The sequence below is a fragment of the Erinaceus europaeus genome, chromosome 9, assembly GCF_950295315.1.
Source record: "Erinaceus europaeus chromosome 9, mEriEur2.1, whole genome shotgun sequence".
Lineage (NCBI taxonomy): Eukaryota > Metazoa > Chordata > Mammalia > Eulipotyphla > Erinaceidae > Erinaceus > Erinaceus europaeus.
This window is the reverse complement of record NC_080170.1, coordinates 29609955-29633445: the sequence shown is the minus strand read 5'-3', so window position 1 is coordinate 29633445 and position 23491 is coordinate 29609955. Positions and strand designations below refer to the sequence as shown.

General features: G+C 40.8%; 1 protein-coding gene across 1 annotated transcript in view; it reads right to left on the bottom strand.

Moving 5' to 3' along the window:
• Nucleotides 1-1805: 1805 nt before the first annotated feature.
• Nucleotides 1806-23491, bottom strand: part of PCOLCE2 (procollagen C-endopeptidase enhancer 2) — a 91215-nt gene continuing 69529 nt past the window's right edge. The window contains exons 5-9 of the mRNA XM_007524072.3: nucleotides 19538-19674; nucleotides 13014-13168; nucleotides 8837-8920; nucleotides 4259-4426; nucleotides 1806-2360 (exon numbers count right to left, since the gene is read on the bottom strand). Coding sequence (XP_007524134.1) covers nucleotides 2230-2360; nucleotides 4259-4426; nucleotides 8837-8920; nucleotides 13014-13168; nucleotides 19538-19674 — 675 coding nt within the window. The 3' untranslated portion in view covers nucleotides 1806-2229. The remainder of the gene's footprint in view (nucleotides 2361-4258; nucleotides 4427-8836; nucleotides 8921-13013; nucleotides 13169-19537; nucleotides 19675-23491) is intronic.

Sequence of the window (23491 nt, the reverse complement as noted above, 5' to 3'; positions counted from 1 at the left end):
ACTAAGATGCACTAAGATGGTTGCAATCAGTCAGGATCCCATAGTTACACCATGAGTAGATGCAGATGATCTGTAAAGTCCAGCCGTTTGAGAAGGCCTCTCACTTGCAACAGCCAGTGAAGCCAACCATCAGGTCCTCTAGTTCATCCAGTTCCTCAGCTGGTAAATTTTCTGAAGTATTGATGGGCCTTTGTGATGAAGACTTTTGGACAAAATCCTACTCTGTCCACCAGCCTATATTCTTTGCTATCTTTCATTAAAAAAAAAATTTTTTTTTAAGATTTCTTTCAGGATGGGGGTAGATAGCATAATGGTTATGCAAAGAGACTCTCGTGCCTGAGCTCCAAAGTCCCAGGTTCAATCCCCTGCACCCCATAAGCCAGAGCTGAATAGTGCTCTGGTAAAAAAAAAAGGGGGGGCAGGTGGTGGCACACTTGGTTAAGCGCGTACATCACAGTGCACAAGGATCCAGGTTTAAGCTCTTGGCCCCCACCTGTAGGGGGAAAGCTTCATGAGTGGTGAAGCAGGGCTGCAGATGTTTCTCTGTCTCTCTCCCTCTCTGTCTTCTCTCAATTTCTCTCTGTCTCTATACAATAATAAATAAATAAAACATTTAAAAAATTTTTTAAAAGAAAAAATTTCTTTCCTTTGAGAAAGAAGACGGAGCATCAGTTCAATACATGGGGTGTCAGTAAAAACATAACTAGGAGGCTCAATTACAGACATGCCATTTCCCTTGTGTTTGCTTCCTTTTTATTTTTTAAATGTTTTATTTATTTATTGGGTAGAGATGGAGAAAAATCAAGAGGGAAGGGGAGAATAGAGATAGAGACACACCTGTAGCACTGTTTTACTGTCATGAATGGGGATGCATTGGCTCGTGGTGCATCCCGTGAGTACCCATTCATTGGGGAAACTGACGATCCTTCCTAGCCGACTGAATCCACATGGATCCCAGTCACTTTCAAAGCCAGCCAACAAGCAGCTCCTGACAGCTTGCAACCTGACGCTGTTGACTGGCTACAGAAGAAGGGCAAACGCTAGAAGAAGAAGACTGTCATGAAGCTTTTCCTTTGCAGGTGGGTACCAGGAGCTTGAACCCAGGTCCTAGCACACATTCATTGCTTTCTTTGTTTAAATCTTCCATTTTGATGCTTTTAGGATGTTTGATCACCTCTATAACTGGGGGTTGTTTTCGCTCAAAAGAGTATTTTCCCTTATTCCTAAACTTTGCAGGTTTGGGGGAGATAGCATAACACTAATGTACCAGACCTGCATGCCTGAAGTCTCAGAAGTCTCACATTCAATCCCCAGCACCATATGCCAAAGCTAAGCAAGTATATTCTGGGAAGTTTTGAACTCCATTCCTAAAGGAATTTAGTGCTGCTCCTATGGTTCTATGGAAAGAAGAATTATCTATCTAGGGCCTGGGTAGTGGTGCACCTGGTTGAGTGCACATGTTACAATGTGCAAGGACCCCGGTTTGAGCCCCTGGTCCACACCTGCAGGGGGAAAGCTTTGTGAGTGTTGCAGGTGTCTTTCTGTCTCTCTCCTGTATCACCCTCTTCCTGCTAGATTTCTGGATGTCTCTACCCAGTAAAAAATAAAGATAATTAAAAAGAAAGAAAAATTATCTATATTACTAGATCTGTAGAGTTAATGAAATTCTTGCAGTGCCAATTCTTTTTTCAGTAAAGTGGCAACTGACACAAAAAATTGTATTAATAGTAAGAAATGTTCTTTTTTTAATACTCCACTGGCTCTTAACAGAAGTTAAATGGCTTTGATATTACTAAAAACTGTGATCACTCAAAAATATTTTATTAAGCATTGATTTTAAAAATGACAGAGAAGAATGTAACACCACAAAGCAAGTGTTTGAAGGTAAAACAAATGTCACTATAAATATTGCACTTATAAATCTCTTTACATCTTCACAAAACTCATTTTTAAATTATACGTTTACACAGATGTACAAATAAACTGCTTCCAAACCATCAGTGCCTGAAACACAGTTTCCTATTGTGGCCCTCAATCTGCAGGTTTTCAACCAGAAACCTTCTCCTCTTGGTGCCGGCACAGATCTTCCATCCGTGATATGGGAGGCTTCATAGCTACGACATGTGAAGAGTAAACCTTTCAGAACGCTAACTATTAAGTCTAAGATCTGTTTTCTACTGAGGAAAAAAAAAATCTTTCAAAGGCAGTGTAAATTGACACAGTTCATTGTCAACATTGCTTGTTCTTCAAGGCATTCAGGAATTTCTGATTCTTGGTCTTGAACATCATGATAAAGCTGTTTGGCATGATTTTGCCTCGCCCATCTTCACCCACTTGGCCCATAATAATGTAATTTAGACCTAAAGAGTGAGAATATGAAATTATTTTTCTATGTTGGTTAATACAAAAGTATTCTGTGAATGATATCACTATGCATTTATTCTGTGGAGGATAAAGTCTCATCAGCTAAGTGCTAAATTCACCTGAATGCCATGTTCTAGCTCTGCTAACATTGGCACACTGGGCAGAGAGATTAGGTCCAATCACAACTTGGGCCTGCAATGAATTGAGTACTCTGAGTGAAAAGGTCTCCTTCCTCAGGATTCACCAGGCATCTGACAACTAACAATTCACTCTTTTGTGGTCTTAAATTTTTTTTTCAACATCTACACTACATATATTTATACCTTAATACTATGTAAGTTTCTTAAGGGCATAGCTGAATCACATACTTCTTTACATTCTTACAATCCCTTTCAAAAAATAGGTACCCAAAAGTATATGTTAGCAATTTTTAATATTTTGTATGCTTGGCTACACTATGAAGATTGTCTTTGCTTCAAAAAATAATCACAAAGAAATTGTCTGATAGCTCCTATTTCTTTTATTCTCTCTTCCCTTGTCTCCTTGTCTGCCATGAGAAATCTGTTTCTTTTTTCCCCTTGCATTTTAATAGCCTTTTTTTTTGCCTCCAGGGTTATCACTGGAGCTCAGTGGTCCTTGTGCAGGTCCTTCTGCACAGTGCTTTGTGTACTTAGCCAGGTGCATTTTCCTTGTGTTAGGACTGTTCAGTGGGTGAGCACTGTCATAGTGGTCCTGGGGCTGTGACAGTTTGGTGGAATAGGTGTTAGCATCATCTTGAGATGTGATAGTATGTACATGCACACTGTTCTTGTGCCTGACTGATCTGAAAAGAACTTTATCTTTTACAGAACTGTTGCTAGTCACTCTGAAGAATCAACATAAGATTGACAGCTCCTGACATTTCTGAACAACCTGAATTCATAGTGAAACTTATTGAAATGCGCATTCTAGACTTCTTTCCCTGAGTTTAGTTTTCTTTTGGTTGTGTAGAGATCAACAAGATCAAGGGAGGGGGAGAATTGAGATTGGACAGAGAAATCATGGTAGTTTACACAGCGGACTACCAGCCATAATAATCATTCTTAATGGAAAGATGTGTCTATCTGTACTGTTTGTAGAAAAAGACCTACATATACACTGGGTGGGAGCTGCAATAGAATGTGTAGTATGATCCTTTTGAAGTGTATATGTACATGATTTATATGGAGAAAAACTTCCTGCAAAAAAAGCTTTTCATAGTATTTCTGAGGAAAGTAAAAGCCTTACGTTTTACTTTATATCCTTCTCTACTTATTTAAGCATAAATATATGAGCCATACATAGGTGGCTTTCATAAGTTAAAGAACTTGTTAAATATTGGGAGGAAAATTCATGTACATTTTGCTCTGAATTAATGTTTTTCTTCTTTTTCTGTCTTTCACAATTTCCCTCAATGACTCATTCTCCCTAATGTAAGGGATGACCTTTACTTTCTTTGTAAATAATTCCCAAATTTTTCATTCTACCTCACATCTACCTCTCTCTTCTGGTCTTCATTTTTTGAATGTCCTGTTGCCTGCTGGATATTTTCCTGTAAATATAGTGTTAGCACATTAGTATAACAGTTGAAAATTTCTTTCTGCTGAACTTCATCTTTGCCTATTCCCTATGGATTCAACTTCAAGTGCTTCTTTGGACCTGCCATTTTCTTACCTGTTCTTCCACATGCTGCAGGACTGGGATCAAAACCCAATTCTGCCAGGCTCCACAGCCCACCCTTCTAAACTAGAATTGAGAAGTACATTAGCCTTGATTCCCTAATCCAGCTATGGTATGGAAAGAGCCAGAACTGACTTGGAGCAATGTTTTCCTGTGTTCCCTGAGAAGATAGACTGAAGCCCTCCACCTCACTCACCTCTTCTAAGGAGAGGGCACTGTTTGCAGACCACCATGATCTTGGCTCTCATATTCTTGCCTGCCTGCTGAATGGCCAGATTTCCCTCCTTGTAGATGTTGATGATTGAGACAGTGGCATGTAGACTTCCACCTCGGGTGACGGTTGTGATAACAGTGCCAGCCAACACTGCAGAAAGAAAATGTTCTCCAAATAATAACTTGACAGTGAAGGCAAAATGAACCGAAAAGAACTTTACATGCTTCTAAGTTTCAGAATGGAAACATTTTGATGCTAAAGAAAAGGCCCTGAAAAGGACAGCAGATTTGATTCCATATATATGTCACCAAAATTCAGGTTGAAAAGGGGAGGGGTGGGTGGTGCCATATAGGGAAGTAACTCTGATTGTTAGTTGTCCATATCTAGAAGGAAACCTTAATACTTGCTGTGCTACAGCCTAGGGCCGAGACAGGGGTTCTTTACAATGTTTTATCTGGCGGTGCACTAATGAGGTGACAGACTGATGAGCCTCTAGCTGTGCATACTGAGTCTACCTACGCTTTGAATCCTTAGAGGTGATGTCACACTAAGAAGTAGCACTCTGGAGGATAAGCTACGATGACGACTTTATTTGTGTCAGCATGAGTAAGCTTCTGTCTTTCTCCCCTAACTTCTGTTTAGCTATCCTCTCTCCTTAAAAGTTGCTTCCTCCCATGGCGCCTGTCTCTGTCATTAATAGTAAATATTTGCTTTCTTTGAATCTTTCATATTCTTTGTCATCACCAAGGCATTACTGTTTTGAACCAACATTTTCAGACAGAAAATCAAGAAACTAAGTGAGAGGGAAAAATTCTGAGGCTTTCTCCAGTGCAGTGGGGACTGGGTTCAAACCTGGATAACACACGTGACAAAGGTGCAGTAACCATGTGTGCTATCTTGCCTGCCCTCACATTCTTTTTCTATCTACCCTCAATTAACAAGCCAAAGGGAACACAGAACTATTGCTATTCTCTTGCTTAAAAAAAAAAGACTGGCAAAAGCGTCCAGTTATTTTTCATTATGTAGCACTGTCTCCTTTCACAGTGACATTCCAAGAAAGGAGTCTTACTTCTGAGTACCACATGGAAAGATTCTGTATTCCCCATTGTGCTTTAGTATTGAGGGGTGGGAAGGTGTGGGTGTGTGTGATTGAGGACTTTGAATAATGTTTTTAGGAGTCCTGACTCTGTCCCCAAAGTCCCTTATCACTTTGATTACCATGATAACCCGCAGCTGGTGTTCAAGGACCACCACCAGTCCTGGCTAAGAACCAGGTCAGTGACAGAACTTTCATTTTGCCATGTAAGTGAGTCACAATGGGACAGATCAAGCTTTCACCATGGCTGATATGACCTCTTCAGGATCAAGTGAAAACTCACCCCTTATGTCTCAGATAAAGCTCATAAAATCAGAATTATTTTCATTCTTACTTTTGTTCCTAGTGAGGAGTATTCAGTGCCAAATAGCAGGGTGTAGCCTGGTGAATGAACACAGATGGCACCAGAGGACAGGGAGGGAGATTTCCTTACATTCCTGTTACAGGGGGTTAGATGGATGTGGGGCCATGACACTGGGTACTTCTTGTTTTCATTTTTATGACATCTGTTTGAATTTTGGCAGGCAAACTTCAAGATTTAGGGCCCCAGACTTTCAGTGTCTTCACATCTTCACTACAGCATAGTTCATGTGAGCTACAGACAGATGGCACTTTAAGCCATAGAAACAGCAAGCAAAGTCCCTTCTAGGAGGCCCTCAGTGTTTGAGTAAGCAATTTAGGCTCTAGACATTTTCTAATAAGATTCCCCCTAGCCCCACCCTACCCAACCCTTCTCCTTATCTCCTAGGTCTCCACATTATTCTACCACTCCTGGATCTATTTTTTCATCTTTTTTTTTTTTTTTTTTTTGCATCCAATAGTGAGAGCCAAAGAAAGGGAGAGAAATGGAGAGATACCACAGCACTGCTCCACCACTTGTGGCACTTTCCCTGGTGCCTTGGTGCTTCCATTTGTTATTAGGGCTCAAATTCTAGGCTTCACACATGGGGAAGCACATGCCCTATTGGGTGATCTACTTCCTGGCCCCTGGTGATAATTTTCTTAAATGTCCTTTAAAAATACTCAATATGGTTAAATTTGGCATCTTTGTTCTTAAGTGATTGCTTTTTCATAGAACTGGTAACATCTCTTGGAAAATCTAAGTCACCGGTCATCTCTATCAGGAACAACAAAACAGACCCCTTTGTGGATCCCCATAGGACCTTGCCCTCAACTTGGATCAACAACGGTAGAGAATGTTCCATCCTCTGAAGGGAGGATGGACAACATACTCTACGCTACACCTGAGGAAGATGGGTCCTGATATTGGGGCAGCTTGGAATGTTCCTACTTATGACCACAGAATGTGAGCTCAGATCTCCAGGGATGCAGAGGTCACATAGGCTCCTAAGCTGAATATGGGCCCCAGATCAGATCAAATCAATGGAGTTTTTAGTCAACAATATTTATAACCCTTTCCCATATTAGGGAGCTACTCTTCCCAGATCCAGCTTTCTGGTCCTTTGTCCAGCCATGACATCATCTCCCCAGACAAGAACTAGGATCCACCTGCATTTTAGGCTCAGGGAAAAAAAAAAAAAAACTAGTATAGCGACAGGTCCTTTGGAATATAACTAAAATATGCCTACTAGCTATCTACAGAACAGAGACCCTCTCCCCTCAATTCTTCATCTGTACTACTCCAGCCTTTAGGTTTATGAGTAGCCAACAACTTGTTTGGCCTTATATTTTAAATCTCTTTTTAGCCACCAGGTTCCAGAGGCTAGCATGATGCCAACCAGACTTCCCTGGACAGACAACCCCACCAATGTGTCCTGGAGCTCTGATTCTCCAGAACCCCGCTCCACTAGAGAAAGTGAGAGGCAGGCTGGGAGTATGGATCGACAATGCCTATGTTCAGGGAGGAAGCAATTACAGAAGCCAGACCTTCCACCTTCTGCATCCCACAATGACCTTGGGTCTATACTCCCAGAGGGTTAAAGAATAGGAAAGCTATCAATGGAGGGGATGGGATATGGAGATCTGGGGGTGGGAACTGTGTGGAGCTGTACCCCTCTTATCCTATGGTTTTGTCAGTATTTCCTTTTTATAAATAAATAATAAAAAGTCGAAGTCATTAGGAACTACTCCACTCTCTGAAGGGAGGGAGGTTGGGTCATCCTACCCTACCCTGCCACTCTAGGAAGACTGGTTCTAAAATAAGTGCAGCCTAGAATGTTCCCAGCTGTGACTATGAACTATGAGCTCACTATGACAGAGACTCAAGAGATTTTACAGGCCCCTGTGCTAAATATGAATAGATATGATCCCTAGGCTAGATCATTGTGGTAAATAATTAATTCTATTTATATATCTTTTTCAAGTTTGCAAGCAACTCTGCCCTAATACTGCATCCTAGTTCTGCTCTCAACTCTGATACCATCTTCCCAGACAATAATTCTAGTCTACCCCCATGTAGATATCAAGCTCAAGCAAAGATTATTAAGACACAGGTTCCTAGAAACAGTCCTAAAATGGACTTCCTAGCTTCCTTCTACCCTAAGGTCCCTACTTTCCCTGTTCTATTCCTACTTTATGGTTTGTACTTATTAAACATTTTGTCCTGCTTTCCAGCTCACTGAATTTCAGCCACCAAGTTGCAGATGTTACTATGATTCCATCCTGACTTCTCTGGGCAGGTGACCTCACCAATGCTTTCTGAAACCTCACCTCTCCAGAGCCCTGCCCCAGCTGGGAAAGACAGAAATAGGCTGGGGTTATGGATCTACCTGCCAACAGCCCTGTCCAGTGGAGAAGTTCAGAAGCCAGAACTCCCACCCCCTGCAGCCATAATTTTGGTCCATACTCCCAGAGGAGCAAACAATATAGACGTTTTCAATGGGGATGGGACAGAGTTCTGATAGTGGGAAATGTATGGAATTATACCCCTATTATCCTAAAATCTTGTAAATGAGTGTTAAATCACTAATAAAACTAAAACATAAAAAAAAAGAAAATCTAAGTCATTAGGTAGTATCTCCTCAGATTCCAGTTTATAAGTTTCCAAATGGCTTCCAATTTTTAGTTCAGCACTGCGGAAATACAATACAGAGGAAATACTTAAATTTCTTCAGTGAGAGGTCACTCTGGGTATGTTTCTAATTTAAGCTGAATTACAGATGTATGAGAAAAAAAATACTCAGCACAAGAAAAATCCATGCATTTTTTTCCCCCAGAACACAGAGCCGGCCAGAATATGCAGTGTTAACAGTACCATGTACCAGGAGTCAAAGTACATCTAGTTTATGTGAAAAAAAGTATGTTTTCTGTACACATGTTTTTCTCAGTTGTGAAATATAACACTCTGTTGAGCACACATCAAAACACAATTGAGGATGTAGGAAGTATTTTCCTGGATAAAGGAAAGGTGTTACTGTGCCTTTGCCCTTCCATTTATGTTGATTCCTCTGTGATTAAGCATGCAGTTTCTGATGAAAGAGAAAAGCTTGGCTTTTGTTTCTTACCAAAGTTACTTGAACAATAATTGCTCTCCAGAGTCCCCGTCCGTCTGCACTTTTGCTGACACAGAGCCACAGTGGGTTTTAAACCTTAATCCAAAGAAGAAAGATAAATGTTTCAGAAGAATGAACTCAAGTGCAAGTGGTATTTAGATATGAATCTAGCAATTTAAAATTACTGTTTACTTCCCTGAGCTACCAGTCTGTCACTGAAATGAAATAATTCGAAAGCATGCAAAAGAAATTCTTCATGTACTCAGCTGCTGCTCTAATTTCCTCAGAGCAACTCAATACTCTCTGTGGAATTTTAAACCGGAGATCAAAGATAATCCAAATTTAGCCTGATTCTCTTCTCCCTTTATATACAGCTAAAGCTATCACTAAAAATACAGTCTCCATGTGACCTGCTTAGAAAAATCCAATACTGTCCAAAAAACATGAATGTCGAAAATGTAGGTTAATTCTTCATTTATGAAAAGAATCTTATGGCATTCCAGAGGCTATCATAGTGCATTTAAAATATGCAATTACCCAGATAAGGGGCAGTCCTGATTTTTTTGAAACTGCTCACATGGAAAGTAAGTTATATTTTGATTGAATAATTAGGTGCAACCAATAACTAAATATTTTGAGCCGGACAAATGACTATAAGGATGTTAGAAACTGGGAAGCAGACACATGTGAAAAATGAAGCAAAATACATAAACACAGAGGTTCTCAACCAGGGGTGACTTTGAGCCCTTGATGACAGTTGGCATTTTTAATTGTTACAAGTAGGGGGCGCTACTGGCACCTAAATGGATAGAGGCCAGGGTTGTTGCTGAAAGTCCTGACAGGACAGAACTCCCCTTTCCCTCAACAAAGAATTACCTAGACTAAAGATGTAAGAAATGCCAGGACAGAGAAACCCTGAGTTGACAGAAAGAAAACATGTAATCCCTCCCCATTGCCATCATTAAAAAGCTAATTGTTCACTTATGTGGGGCAACATAATGGGAACAATTAAACAAAGCAACTGCAACAAAACTGTTCTTAGGTTAGAATGGGCTGTTGTAATTTTGCACTTCTAATATGTTGTGCCATATCCATTGTGAATTTTTTTTCATTGCCATTGGGGTTATTGTTGGGGCTCAGTGCCAGCACTAAAAATCTACCCCTCATGGAGGCCATTTTTTTCCCTGTCCCCCGCCCCTTTGTTTGATAGGACGGAGAGAAACTGAGATAGAAGGGAAAGAGAAAGATACTTATGGGCCTGCTTCACCAGTTGTGGTGAAGAACCCAGGTCCCTGCACATGGTAATATGTGCGCTCAACCGGGTGCACCACTGGCCAGCCCTTGAATGTATGATTTATTCTTAATTTGAACCCCTACTTGACTCCAGAAATCATAGTAAGTGGGTACCTTATTCAAATATATACAATTTATTGTTGAAATAATATAATGAAGAAAGAGATAGCTGATAAATAGTAAAAAGATTTTTTTTTTCCCCTAGTGACAAAGAGTGAAAGAGACCACAGTATCAGAGCTGCCTTCAGTGTGGTTGGGGTTGGGTCATGCACATGGCAAAGCAACACACTACTCAAGTGAGCTATTTCCCTGGGTCAGAGTTTTTGAGAGAAAAAGGTATTTATAGGAAGCACTGCTCCATAGTTAGGGAGGTTACTTTGGAATTAAATTTACCTAACTATCAATAGCTGGGTCAAAAGTAAATGAGTCTTTCTCCCTATGTGATCTTGGATCCCTGGAAACTAAGTCCTTATCAACCTCAGCATATCAATCTAGAAGTCAGTGAGTGTCGTGTAACCTCCCCCCCCAATACACACACACACACACACACACACACACAACCCCTCGTCTTACCTGTTTGTACTCCCTCCCCAGTGTGGGCACCTTTCTGCAACCTTCTCAGTTGGTCCCCCCTCTCCTCTTTTTCAAGCTTGTTTTTATTCTCATAACTCTGGTTCATCTTTAAACCCCCCCCACCTCTGTTTCCATAGTTTATTATTTCAGGCATTTTCTTGACAATATCTTAAACCTCTTTTTCCCCCTTTGTCCTTCAATGCCTCCAGAGCTGGAGAAATACCTCAGACACTTCCAGACCACAAGGTGGCACCCCATGGAGTGCTTAGGAAATCCAGCCCTGCTAGAAGTATCTATACTCAGGATAGCCCTGCCAGGGTGCAGGCAGGAGATGGTGGCCTATGTAGCTGGGCTTACTTTAGCCTATTTCACATTTCAATGTTAGTTTCTTCCTTCCCCCTTGTGTCGCCTCTCAGAATTTAGATTTTGAGATCTGGTACTGAAGTACCAGTGGGTATAGCTGGCAGGACAAAGAGACTATAAACTGGGGTCCACTCCTGCTTCCCCATTTCTTAGATGATGTCCCTGACCAAGATCTCCCTACTGGCTTCTATAATATGCTGATTATTTTTAATGGACTTTCTCCAGTTAAAAAAATTATCTGTATGACTTATTCTGGAATAAAGCAAAATCAAAATAAAACAAAAACAAACAAAAAACCCAAACATAGATGTGAAAACATACAGTATCAAGGTCCTAAAATGATACGTTCTGTTATAATAAAAAGAAAGCTGCCACCCAGGTATCCAACAACAGATAAGTGGATGAGCAAATTGTCATATATATACACAATGAAGTATTACTCAGCTATTAAAAATAGTGATTTCACCATTTTCAGCCCATCTTGGATGGAGCTTGAAGAAATCATGTTAAGTGAAATAAGTCAGAAACGGATGAATAGGGGATGATCTCACCCATAGACAGAAGTTGGAAAACAAGATCAGAAGAGAAAAACTAAGCAGAACCTGGACTGCAGTTGGTATATTTCACCAAAGACTCTGGGGTGGGTGAGGGGGAAGAGTACAGGTCCTGGAAAAGGGTGACAGAGGACCTAGTGGGGGTTGTATTGTTATGTGGAAAACTGAGAAATGTTATGCATGTACAAACTATTGTATTCACTGTCAAATGTAAAACATTAATCCCCCAATAAAGGAAAAAAGAAAAAGGAAAAAAAAAGAAGAAAGCCACAATTTTCTAGGTGCCAGGAGATAAAAATTAGGCTTATAATAGAGTTATAATTATAACTATAGTTATACTAGGTATAGTATATAACACAAACATCAGATATTTAATATAATATAGTATATCAAATAAAATTATATTAAGTATATAGTTACTAGTGCCTATAATAGAATTCTGATCATTCTCAAGTGGCTATGATTTTCTTAAAAGATATTTAAAATTATTAGTTTATCATCATTCTTACACAGTATATTCTTTTTTCTAAGTAAATTATTTTATTCTTATTTATAAGAACGTAAGAGTGTAAGGAAGAGAGAGACAAGAGCACTGCCACACTATTTTAGATAATGTTAAGAACAAACCCAGGGCCTCACACATACCAGGCATATGCCCTACTGTTGAGCCAGACCCTTGTAGCTTTATTCACTAAAACTAAAGTCATATAGGGGTTGGGCAGTGGTGCGCCAGATTTAAGGGGACATAGTACACACAGGGACCCGCACAAGGATACTGGTTCAAACCCCCAGCACCCCACCTGCAGGAGGGTCACTTCACAAGCAGGGAAGCAGGTCTGCAGGTATCTTTCTCTCCCCGCTATGCCTTCTTCTCCTCTCTCAATTTCTCTCTGTCTTATCCAATAAAATTGAAAAAAATGGTCACAGGAGCAGTGGTTTTATAGTGTAGGCACAGAACCCCAACAATAATCCTGGAGGCAAAAAAGAAAGAAAGGAAGAAAGAAAGAAAGAAAGTCTCATATGTAGTTTTTTTCATCTTATTTAACTTGGTCTCAAGTAACTTCATGTTATTTAATTTTTTTCTACATCAAAAGATTTTCTTTTTTCACCACCAGGGTTATCTCTGGAGCTCTGTGCTGGCACTACAAATCCACCACTCCATTTTTTCTATTTCTCTTTTTCTATTTTATTTGACAGGACAGAGAGAAACTGAGAGATGAGGGGGATCTTAGAGAGGGAGAGCGAAAGATAGACACCTACAGACCTGCTTTACCAACGTGGGGATCGGGGGCTCGGGTCCTTGAGTATGGTGATATGTGTGCTCAACCAGGTGCTCCACTGCCCATCCCCCCCAAATATTGCTTATACTCCTCAAGTTTCTGTTTACTTCAGAAAAAAAAACTTACCTGTAGTCACAGGAGCTGGGGTAGTAACAGGAGATAGTGTGGTCATGGGCAATTTTTTTGGCCTGAATTTATAGTGACCAATAAACCCATCTGCAGTTAAACTTAAGTCTGACAAAAACTGAATGAGAAGCTCATTTTTCTCAGATACAATTGGCCTAAAAGAAAAAAAAACAAACAATTTAGCCATGTCAATATTAACATATAAAATTTATAATATAAATGTATACTTAAAGTTAAACTGACATCCCTCTGAAACTGAAATTTTCTAGTTTTCCATTAATTTCTGTCAGTGGACTACAATCTTTGAACTTAAAACCTAAAACTCTTAAAAAGGTGAATGTCTCGTTCTGTTCAATCTTAATGCTAGTAGCTAATATTTACTGAATGTTTGCTCTGCTGGGAACTTAACTTAATGTAAAAGGTGACATTCTGTCTTCACAATCTAACACTAGCTCCTTTTCAATGAACAGGCCAGGAGGTTCCAAGGGTACAAATAATCTACCCAAGATTCAACAGCTAGTATGTGGGAGTATCAGCATTGTACCCCAGGGCCAGGAGACGACTTCTCCTTCTTCCTCTTCCTCTTCTCTCCTTCGCCTCCTCCTCCTCCTCCTCCTCCTCCTCCTTCTTCTCCTCTTTCTTCTCCTCCTCCTTCTTCTTCCTCTCCTCCTCCTTTTTTTTCAGGAGACTTCTTTTTTAAAAAAATATTTCTTTCTTTATTTTCCCTTTTGTTGCCCTTGTTGGTTTTTCATTGTTGTTGTTATTGATGTTGTTGTTAGACAGGACAGAGAGAAATGGAGAGAGGAAGGGAAAGACAGAGAGGGGGAGAGAAAGATAGACACCTGCAGACCTGCTTCACCACCTGTGAAGCGACTCCCCTGCAGGTGGGGAGCTGGGGGCTCTAACCGGATCCTTACGTGGGTCCTTGTGCTTTGCCGCCATGTGCGCTTAACCTGCTGCGCTAACACCGGACTCCCTTCAGGAGACTTCTAAGTGTGGGAGACACAGGGATCAAGGTTCCAACTGCAGTTGTGGCTCCACAAGCACTCGAGCACTTAACCTGACTCAGGAAGCACACAGCTTTTTTGAACTGAGATTCTGGGTTCCAGCTGGCCTGGGGAGCCGGGGGTGTTTGCCACCAGGAATCAGATCAATAGATTTGATGAGCAAATCCCCACGCCCTGGTAGACGCAGTAAAAGAACTCATCTTTGTTAGCCAGTCCAGCAGGGATAAGAAAGCCATACAAGGCTGAAAGGGACCTCAACTTCATTTCTTTAAAATCACTTTATTGGAGGGAAGGATTTATAAGATGGTTGTCACATCTCCCCACAATAGGCGTCTGTGAACCACAACCACCACCAGGTGAAGTCTACTTTCATCATTACGCACTGGGTCTTAAAACTCTCTAAATGCTCCCTGCCTACCCCACCTTTACAGCCCTTGGCTCTGCTGCCTCCACTTCATTTTTAATAAGAGGGGTTGGAAGTATATCTGCAAAGGAGACATTTCTGTTTACATTCTCCATAGAAAGACACTATGAAAGAGTCTGATTATCAAGGTTTCCTTTACTGCTTACAAGTGCTTTCTGTTTGTGATTTTCCTTCTCTCTGTCCCTCTGTATTGCTATATAAACTTTAAAAAAAACCCACACATGCATATGTGAGGCCCTAGTGCTGAAAAAGAAAGAAAGAGGGAGTTGGGCAGTAGTGCAGCGGGTTAAGCTCATGTGGCACAAAGCTCAAGGGCCAGCGTAAGGGTTCCAGTTCAAGCCCCCAGCTCCCCACCTGCAGGGGAGTCGCTTCACAGGCGGTGAAGCAGGTCTGCAGGTGTCTGTCTTTCTCTCCCCCTCTCTATCTTCCCCTCCTCTCTCCGTTTCTCTCTGTCCTATCCAACAACGACATCACTAACAAGAACAACAATAACTACAACAACAATAAAAAGACAACAAGGGCAACAAAAGGGAAAATAAATAAATAAAATTTAAAAAAAGAAAAAGAAAGGGAGGAAGGGAAGTATAGAAACAAAGGAAGACCGCAGAATTTTTTTGTTCTGAAGGCTATTACCTTCAGAGCCAAGAGCTGAAACAAAGTGTAAGCCTTGTAACCCACATTTATAGTACTGGTCACAAAAGCTGCCTTCAACAGAAACATTTTATCATGTACTTGGAAAAAACAAATTCTATTAAATAAAATATAAATAATACATTAGACACAATTGTCACCTACAATTATAAATAAAACATGTTATTTTAATTAATTAATTAATTAACTTATTTATTTTACTAGAGCACTGCTCAGCTCTGGCTTATGGTGGTGTTGGGGGTTGAACCTGGGACATCAAGCTTGAAGGCCTTTTTACATAACCATTATACTATCTCCCCAATCTCTATATAAAACATGTTAATTGCATTTAAATGACAAAATTACAAAAATAAAGCCTTTGTCATAAGCAGCAAAAGAAAAGCTTAAGACTCAGCCAGGTAATACTATAATTATAGTCATTATTCACTGTCTTCTCTAGGAATGAATCTTGGAGGGATACCAGAAATTGAATAATTGAATTTTGCTATTACTGAGCTTTAGTATATGACTCAAGGATCTGTATCCCTTTCTCTCTTTCCTGCTTTCTTTTTATTTTCTTTTCTTTTATTTATTAAAAAGAGTGGTACAACTCCACACAATTCCTACCACCAGAACTCTGTATCCCATCCCCTCCCCTGATAGCTTTCCTATTCTTTATCCCTCTGGGAGTATGGACCCAAGGTCATTGTGGGATGCACGAGGTGGAAGGTCTGGCTTCTATAATTGCTTCCCCGCTGAACATGGGCATTGACAGGTCAACCCATACTCCCAGTCTGCCTCTCTTTTTCCCTAGTAGGGTGGGGCTCTGGGGAAGCAGAACTCCAGGACTCATTGGTGGGGTTGTCTGTCCAAGGATGTCTGGTCAGCATCATGCTAGCATCTGGAGCCTAGTGGCTGAAAAGAGAGTTAACATACAAAGCCAAACAAATTGTTGAACAATCGTGAACCTAAAGGCTGGAATAGTGCGGATGAAAAGTTGGGGGGTCCTCCGTTTTGTAGATAGCTAGTAGGCATATTTTAGTTATATTCCAAAGGGTGTGTGGCTAAACTAGTTTTTTTTTTCCCCTGTAATCTGATATGCAGGTGTATCCAAGTTATTGCCTGGGGAGATGATGTTATGGCTGAAAAAGGAACAGAAAGCTGGATCAGGGAAGAGAGCAGCTCCCTAATATGGGAAAGGGGTATAAATATTGTTGACTGTAAACCCCATCGATTTGATTTGGTCTGGGGCCCATATTCAGCTTAGGAGCCTATGTGATCTCTGCTTCCTTGTAGATCTGAGCTCACATTCTGTGGTCATGAGTAGGAACATTCCAGGCTGCCCCAATATCAGGACCCATCTTCCTAGGAGTAGCATAGAGTATGTTGTCCATCCTCCCTTCAGAGGATGGAACATTCTCTACCGTTGTTGATCCAAGTTGAGGGCAAGGTCCTATGGGGGACCCACAAAGGGGTATATTTTGTTGTTCCTCATATAGATGACCTATAACAATGGAGAGAGGGATTTATTTGAGGTCTAGGCCCATCATGTCTGTTTGGGAATCTCAAGACTCCCCGAATAGGGCCCTAGCTGATGGGGAGGCCTGATAGTGACTAAAGAGTCATCATTAAAGTATGCCAGTCTCTTGCCCTTATTCAGCTTTTGCTGTCCTTGCTTTGCTAAGGTTAGCTTTGGAGTGAGTGAGAGAACTGTAATAGGAAGTAGGTGAGGAGGGTATCTAAGTCTAATTAGATACTATTTCATTAGGAACTTTATACTGATTCACTGCAGACTAACTGCAGTCTTTCCTTCTATCTTCCCTCTTTTCTTTCTTTCTTCTTCCTCTTTTGTTCTTTTTCTTTCATTTCTTTCATTTCCTTTCCTTCCTTTCTTTCTTTCTTTCTTTCTTTCTTTCTTTCTTTCTTTCTTTCTTTCTTTCTTTCTCCTTTCTTTCTTTTTACCACCAGGGTTATTGCTAGGGCTCAGTGCCTGTGACAAATTGGTGGTGGTGGGGGTGGTGTGAGGCAGAAAAAGAAAGAGAGCTTCAGGCTGCTCCACTGTACATAAAACCTCCTCCATGTAGGTCATGGGGGTTGGGGGCTCAAAACTGGGCCCCTTGCATGGTAATTTGCACACTTTAATGGTTGTGCTGCCACCGGGCCCTTTCATAACCATTCTGACAACCAAGTGTGCATCCACCTGCATATCAGAGGTTAGGCTCAGGAAAAAACTAGTATAGTCATTGGCCCTTTGGAATATAACTAAAATAGGCCTACTAGCTATCTTCAAAATGGAGACCCCAAATCTTCATCTGCAATATTCCAGACTTTAGGTTCATGATTAGACAACAATGTGTTAACTCTTTTTTTAGCCACCAGATTCCAGATGCTAGCATGATGCCAACTGGACTTCCCTGGGCAGACAACCCCACCAATGTGTCCTGGAGCCCTGCTTCCCCAGAGCCCTGCCCCACTAGGGAAAGAGAGAGACAGACTGGGAATATGCATCAACCTGTCAATGTTCAGCGGGGAAGTAATTACAGAAGCCAGACCTCCCACCTTCCGCACTCCATAATGACTCTGGGTCCATACTTCCATGGGGTTAAAGAATACAAAAGCTATCAGGGGAGGAGATGGGATATGGAGTTCTGGTGGTGGGAGTTGTGTGGAGTTGTACCCCTCTTATCCTGTGGTTTTGTTAGTGTTTCCTCTATTTATTTATTTATTTATTACCTTTCGTTGCCCTTGCTGTTTTATTACTGTAGTTATTATTATCGTCGTTGTTGGATACGACAGAGAGAAATAGAGAGAGGAGAGGAAGGCAGAGAGGGGGAGAGAAAAGTAGACACCTGCAGACCTGCTTCACTGCTTGTGAAGTGACTCCCCTGCAGGTGGGGAGCCAGGGGCTTGAACCAGGATCTTTACACTGATTCTTGTGCTTTGCACCACCTGCACTTAACCTGCTGTGCTACTGTACTACCGCACTACTTCCCAGTGTTTCCTTTTTATAAATAAAAGTTAAAAAAAATAACTGAGTGAGCAAAAGGCATTCTCAGATGGGTTCATGCTGTCTGGACAAAACCCCAGAGCCAACTCTAGAGGATGCTGTCTGTTCAATGTCAGCTAGAGCCAGACGTGTGATTTCTGCCCTGCATGGCACCAGACATTTGTTTTCCTCTCCTGCAATGACTATAAAAGTCCGTTTATTTTGCCTCCTACAGATCTTTTGGTCCATCTCCTCCTCTTTATCTCTGTCTACTGCCCTACTTCACCTCCTCCATGTTATCTAGGTATGGCTACAGGTCTTTTACTCTTCATGCCTACTCACTTACTCCAAAGCGGGGGTTCTATAGACTCTTCCTGCTTGAGTGCCCCGGCAGGCTTTCCTCTCTGCAGAACATTGAATACAACGCCTGCCTCATCTCTCTCTAGGCCCTAAATCAAAAGTCAGGTTCTGGGATAGTGCCTATCTCTGTGTGTCTCCAGGGTACTTGCTGGAGCTCGATACCTACACTACAAATCTACCACTCCTGTAGGTCATTTTTCCCATTTTATTGGGTAGGACAGAAAGAAATTGAGAGAGGAGGGGGAGATATATATATAAAGAAAGACACCTACAAACCTGCTTCACCGCTTGTGAAGTGTCCCCCATGCAGATGGGGAACTGGGGGGCTTGAACCTGGATCCTTGTGTGAACTGGGTCTTTGTGTGGGTGCTTGCCTTAGTACTATGTGTGTTTAATTGGGTGCGCCACTGCCTGGTCCCCGCTCTCTGTGCCCTTTAAATTTATTTATTTATTTTCACAAGGGGGAAAAGAAGACCAGACCACAGCTCAGCTCTAGAATATGGCTGTGCTGGAAATTGAACCTGGGACCTCTGGGGTCTCAGGCATGAAGGCCTGCTTTAATACTGAGTCACCACAGTGGAGTCACCACCAGTGGGTGGTGTCACCACACTAAGGTATCTCCCTGGTCCTCTGTATGTTATTTGTTTCTTTCTTTATTTATTTTGCTACTAGAGTTATCACTGGGCTTGGTGCCTGTCCAGTGAACTGCCACTCCAGTAACCTTTTGTGTATGTGTGTATGTGTGTGTGTGTGTGTGTGTGTGTGTGTGTGTTTCCTTTTTGATAGACACATAGAGAAATTAAGAGGGAAGAGGGAAATAGAAAGGGAGAAAGATGACACATGTAGCACTGCTTCCCTCCTGCAGGTGGGGACCAAGGACCTAACTGGGTCCTTGAGCATGGTGACATGTGTGCTCTGCAGGTGGGCCATCACCAGTTCCCTGTGTGTCTTCATTACAGGAATTCCCTCCACTGTGTAGTTTGTCCTTGTTTCTGCCTCTGGCTAATCCTAACTATTCCTTCCAGATCAGCTTAAAACTCCCCCTCTGCCTCCCCCATCCCTTGTTCTTCCTTACTGGACACCAAAACGTTACTGAAATAAATAAGGTGGTACTTACGCAGGTGGGCTATCACCACAGTACTTCCCAATTCGTCTCGCATCGTCAACTTCCCCACCGTTGTACACAGCCACATAATCATATCGGCAGTAGTTATCTCGTTCAACATCAAACTTCTCAAACTTTAATTCTATAAGCTTTAGTGACAAAAAACAGAATATTAAAAATATCAAAACAGCACTGTTGAATATCCTCAAATAATTCTTCCTTTCTCCAGATGTGTAAGGTACTATGGTTTTCCTTCATAAAAATAACATTCGTTCAGTTTTGTTTTGTTTTTACCTTGTGGCATAGTTCATAACCAGTTAGCAAAACGGTAGTGTTCTCTTACTTTTAATCATCCCAAAAGATCATCTCAAGCTCTGATCAGCCCTAGTTATGATGATAAACTTAGAATTCTGTTCACTTACAGTTTCAAAAGTATGGAAATATGCCATGACCCCAGAAACTGACACTAAGATGTAACTGGTTATGTGTTGGAATGGGGGAGCTACACGCCAACCTCATTCACCAGAAGAAAACCAACAAAAATAAAAAGCATGATCTAAGAGATCTCCTCTATTATTATGTGTTTGGGTAGTGGTGTATGTATGTGGGTATGTAAGACAGGTAGGTAGGACTGTTCCCCTTTTGAGGGGAAAGAGACTGATAGTGCCAGCCCATGTAAAGGAGCCAATTTCTTTGGGGCCAGAGACTGAGGAAAAAGGAAACTGACTGTAAAATGTTCTTGAAAAATGTGCCTGCTGTGCATGGGCCACCTGAAGATGTGACTGAGTTCTGAGGAGGTTGCATAAAATCAGTGTTGGACAGCCTTAAGTATTTCTCTTTATTTTCCTTGTTTTTTAAAAATTTCTTTATTGGGGAATTAATGTTATACATTCAACAGTAAATGCAATAGTTTGTACATGCATAACATTTCTGAGCTTTCCATATAACAGTACAGCAACACTAGGTCCTCTGTCATCCTTCTTGGACCTATATTCTCCCCCCTACCAACCCCAGAGTCTTTTACTTGGGTACAATATGCCCAATTCCAGTTCAGGTTCTACTTGTGTTTTCTCTTCTGATCTTGTTTTTCCAATATCAGAAGAGAGTGAGATCATCCCATATACATCCTTCTGTTTCTGACTTATTTCACTTAACATAAATTTTTCAAGGTCCATCCAAGATTGACTGAAAACGGTGAAGTCACCATTTTTTACAGCTGAGTAGTATTCCAGCGTGTATATAGACCACAACTTGCTCAGCCACTCATCTGTTGTTGGACACCTGGGTTGCTTCCAGGTTTTGGCCATTACAAATTGTGCTGATAAGAACATATGTGTACACAGATCTTTTTGGATGGGTGTGCTGGGTTCCTTAGGATATATCCCCAGGAGAGGAATTGTAGGATCATTGGGTAGGTCCATTTCTGGCCTTCTGAGACTTCTCCACAGAGGTTGGACCAATTTCCATTCCCACCAGCAGTGCAGGAGGGTTCCTTTGACCCCACACCTTCTCTAGCATTTGATGCTGCTACCTTTTCTGATGTATGACATTCTCACGGGAGTGAAGTGATATCTCCTTGTTGTCTTGATTTGCATTTCTCTGAAAATCAAAGACTTGGAGCATTTTTTCATGTGTTTCTGGGCCTTCTGATCTCTTCTGGGGTCAATATTCAGTCCATGCCCCCCATTTTTGGATGAGGTAATTTGTTTTCTTGTTGTTGAGTTTGGCAAGCTCTTTATATATTTTGGTTATTAGCCTCTTGTCTGATGTATGGAAGGTAAAGATCTTATCCCATTCTGTGAGGGGACTCTGGGTTTGGGTATTGGTTTCTTTTGCTGTGAAGAAGCTTTTTAATTTGATGTAGCCCCATAGGTATATGCTTGGCTTAGTATCCTTTGTAATTGGATTCATTTCATTGAAGATGTCTTTAAAATTTATGCGGAAAAGTGTTCTGCCAATATTTTTCTCTAAGTATCTGATAGTTTGTGGTCTATCATCCAAGTCCTTGATCCACCTGGAATTTACTTTTGTATTTGGTGAAATATAGTGGTTCAGTTTCATTCTTCTGCATGTTTCAACTCATTTTTCCCTATACCATTTGTTGAAGAGACTCTGCTTTCCCCATTTAATAGTCTGGGCATCTTTGTCAATGATTAGATGTCCATAGATGTGAGGGCTAACTTCTGAGCTCTCAATTCTATTCCACTGGTCAGTGTCTATTCATGTTTCAGTACCAAGCAATTTTGATGACAATGGCCCTATAATACAATTTGAGATCTGGGAGTGTGATGCCTCCAGTTCCGTTCTTTCTTCTCAAGATTGTTTTGGCAATTCTAGGTCTTTTCTGATTCCAGATACACATTTGTTCTATTCTCCTAAAAAATGTGGTTGGGATCTTGATGGGGATAGCATTAAATTTGTAGATGGCTCTGGGTACTATATTCATTTTGATGATGTTAATGCTTCCAACCCATGAACATGGAATATCTTTACATTTCTTTGTGTCTTTCAATTTCCCTGAGTAGTGCCTCATAATTTTCAGTATACAAGTCTTTCACTTCTTTGGTTAGGTTTATTCCTAGATATTATATTGTTTTTGTTGCTATAGTAAAAGGAACTGATTTCTGGATTTCAACTTCTTCTTAGTGTTTGCATAGAGGAATGCCACTGACTTTTGAATGTTAATTTTGTAGCCTGACACCTTACTGTATTGCCTGATGATTTCTAAAAGCTTCTTGCTGGATTCCTTAGGTTTTTCTATGTATACTATCATGTCATCTGCAAATAGAGAGAGTTTGACTTCTCTTCCAATTGTTATCCCTTTAATTCCTTGCTCCTGCCTGACTGCTATGGCAAGAACTTCCAACACTATGTTGAATAATAATGGTGATAGTGAGGAGCCCTGTCTAGTACCTGATCTGAGTGGATATGCTTCCAGTTTTTCACCATTGAGTATGATGTTGGCTGTAGGTTTGCTATATATAGACTCCACTATCTTCAGGAATTTCCCAACTATTCTCATTTTTTGTAGTGTTTTGATCATAAAGCGATGTTGTATTTAGTCAAAGGCTTTCTCTGCATCTATTGATATGACCATGTGGTTTTTGGTCTTGATGTGGTGGATCACCTTGATTGATGTACTTATATTAAACCAACCTTGCTCTCTGGGATAAACACCACTTGGTCATGATGAACAATCTTTAATAAACTGCTGTATCCGGTTGGCTAGGATTTTGTTCAATATTTTCACATCTATGTTCATCAGAGATATTGGTCTATAGTTTTCTTTTTTGGGTGTGTCCCTATCTGCTTTTGGTATCAAAGTAGTCTTGGCTTCATAGAAGCTAGAAGGGAGTATTCCATTGTCTTCAATCTTCTGGAAGACTTTTAAAAGTAGAGGTATTAGTTCTTCTTTGAAGGTTTTGTAGAATTCATTTGTAAAACCAAATGAATGGTCCAGGACTTTTATTTTGGGGAAGGTTTCTGATAACTGTTTCAATTTCATTAGCTGTGATGGGCCTGTTCATATTATCTACTTCCTCTTTACTTAGTTTTGGAAGTTGGTAGGTATCTAGGAAATCGTCCATTTCTTCCAGGTTCTCTAGCTTGGTGGCATATAGTTGTTCATAGAAAGCCTAACATGATATGTTGAATTTCTGCGGTGTCTGTTGTGATATCTCCTCTTTCATTTGGTATCTGATTTATTTGGGTCTTCTCCCTTTTTTGTTTTGTGAGTCTGGCTAAAGGTTTGTTGACTTTGTTCACTTTTGAAGAACTAGGATTTGCTTTTGTTGATCTTTTGTATGGTTTTCTTATTTTCAATGTTATTGATTTCTGCCCTAACTTTAATGATTTGTCCTTCTGGTTGCTCTAGGGTTCCTTTGTTCTTCTTCTAGGTCTTTAAGATGTGCAATCAGGCTGTTTATTTGTGCTTTTTCTTGTATCCTAATGTGTGCTTGTATGGCT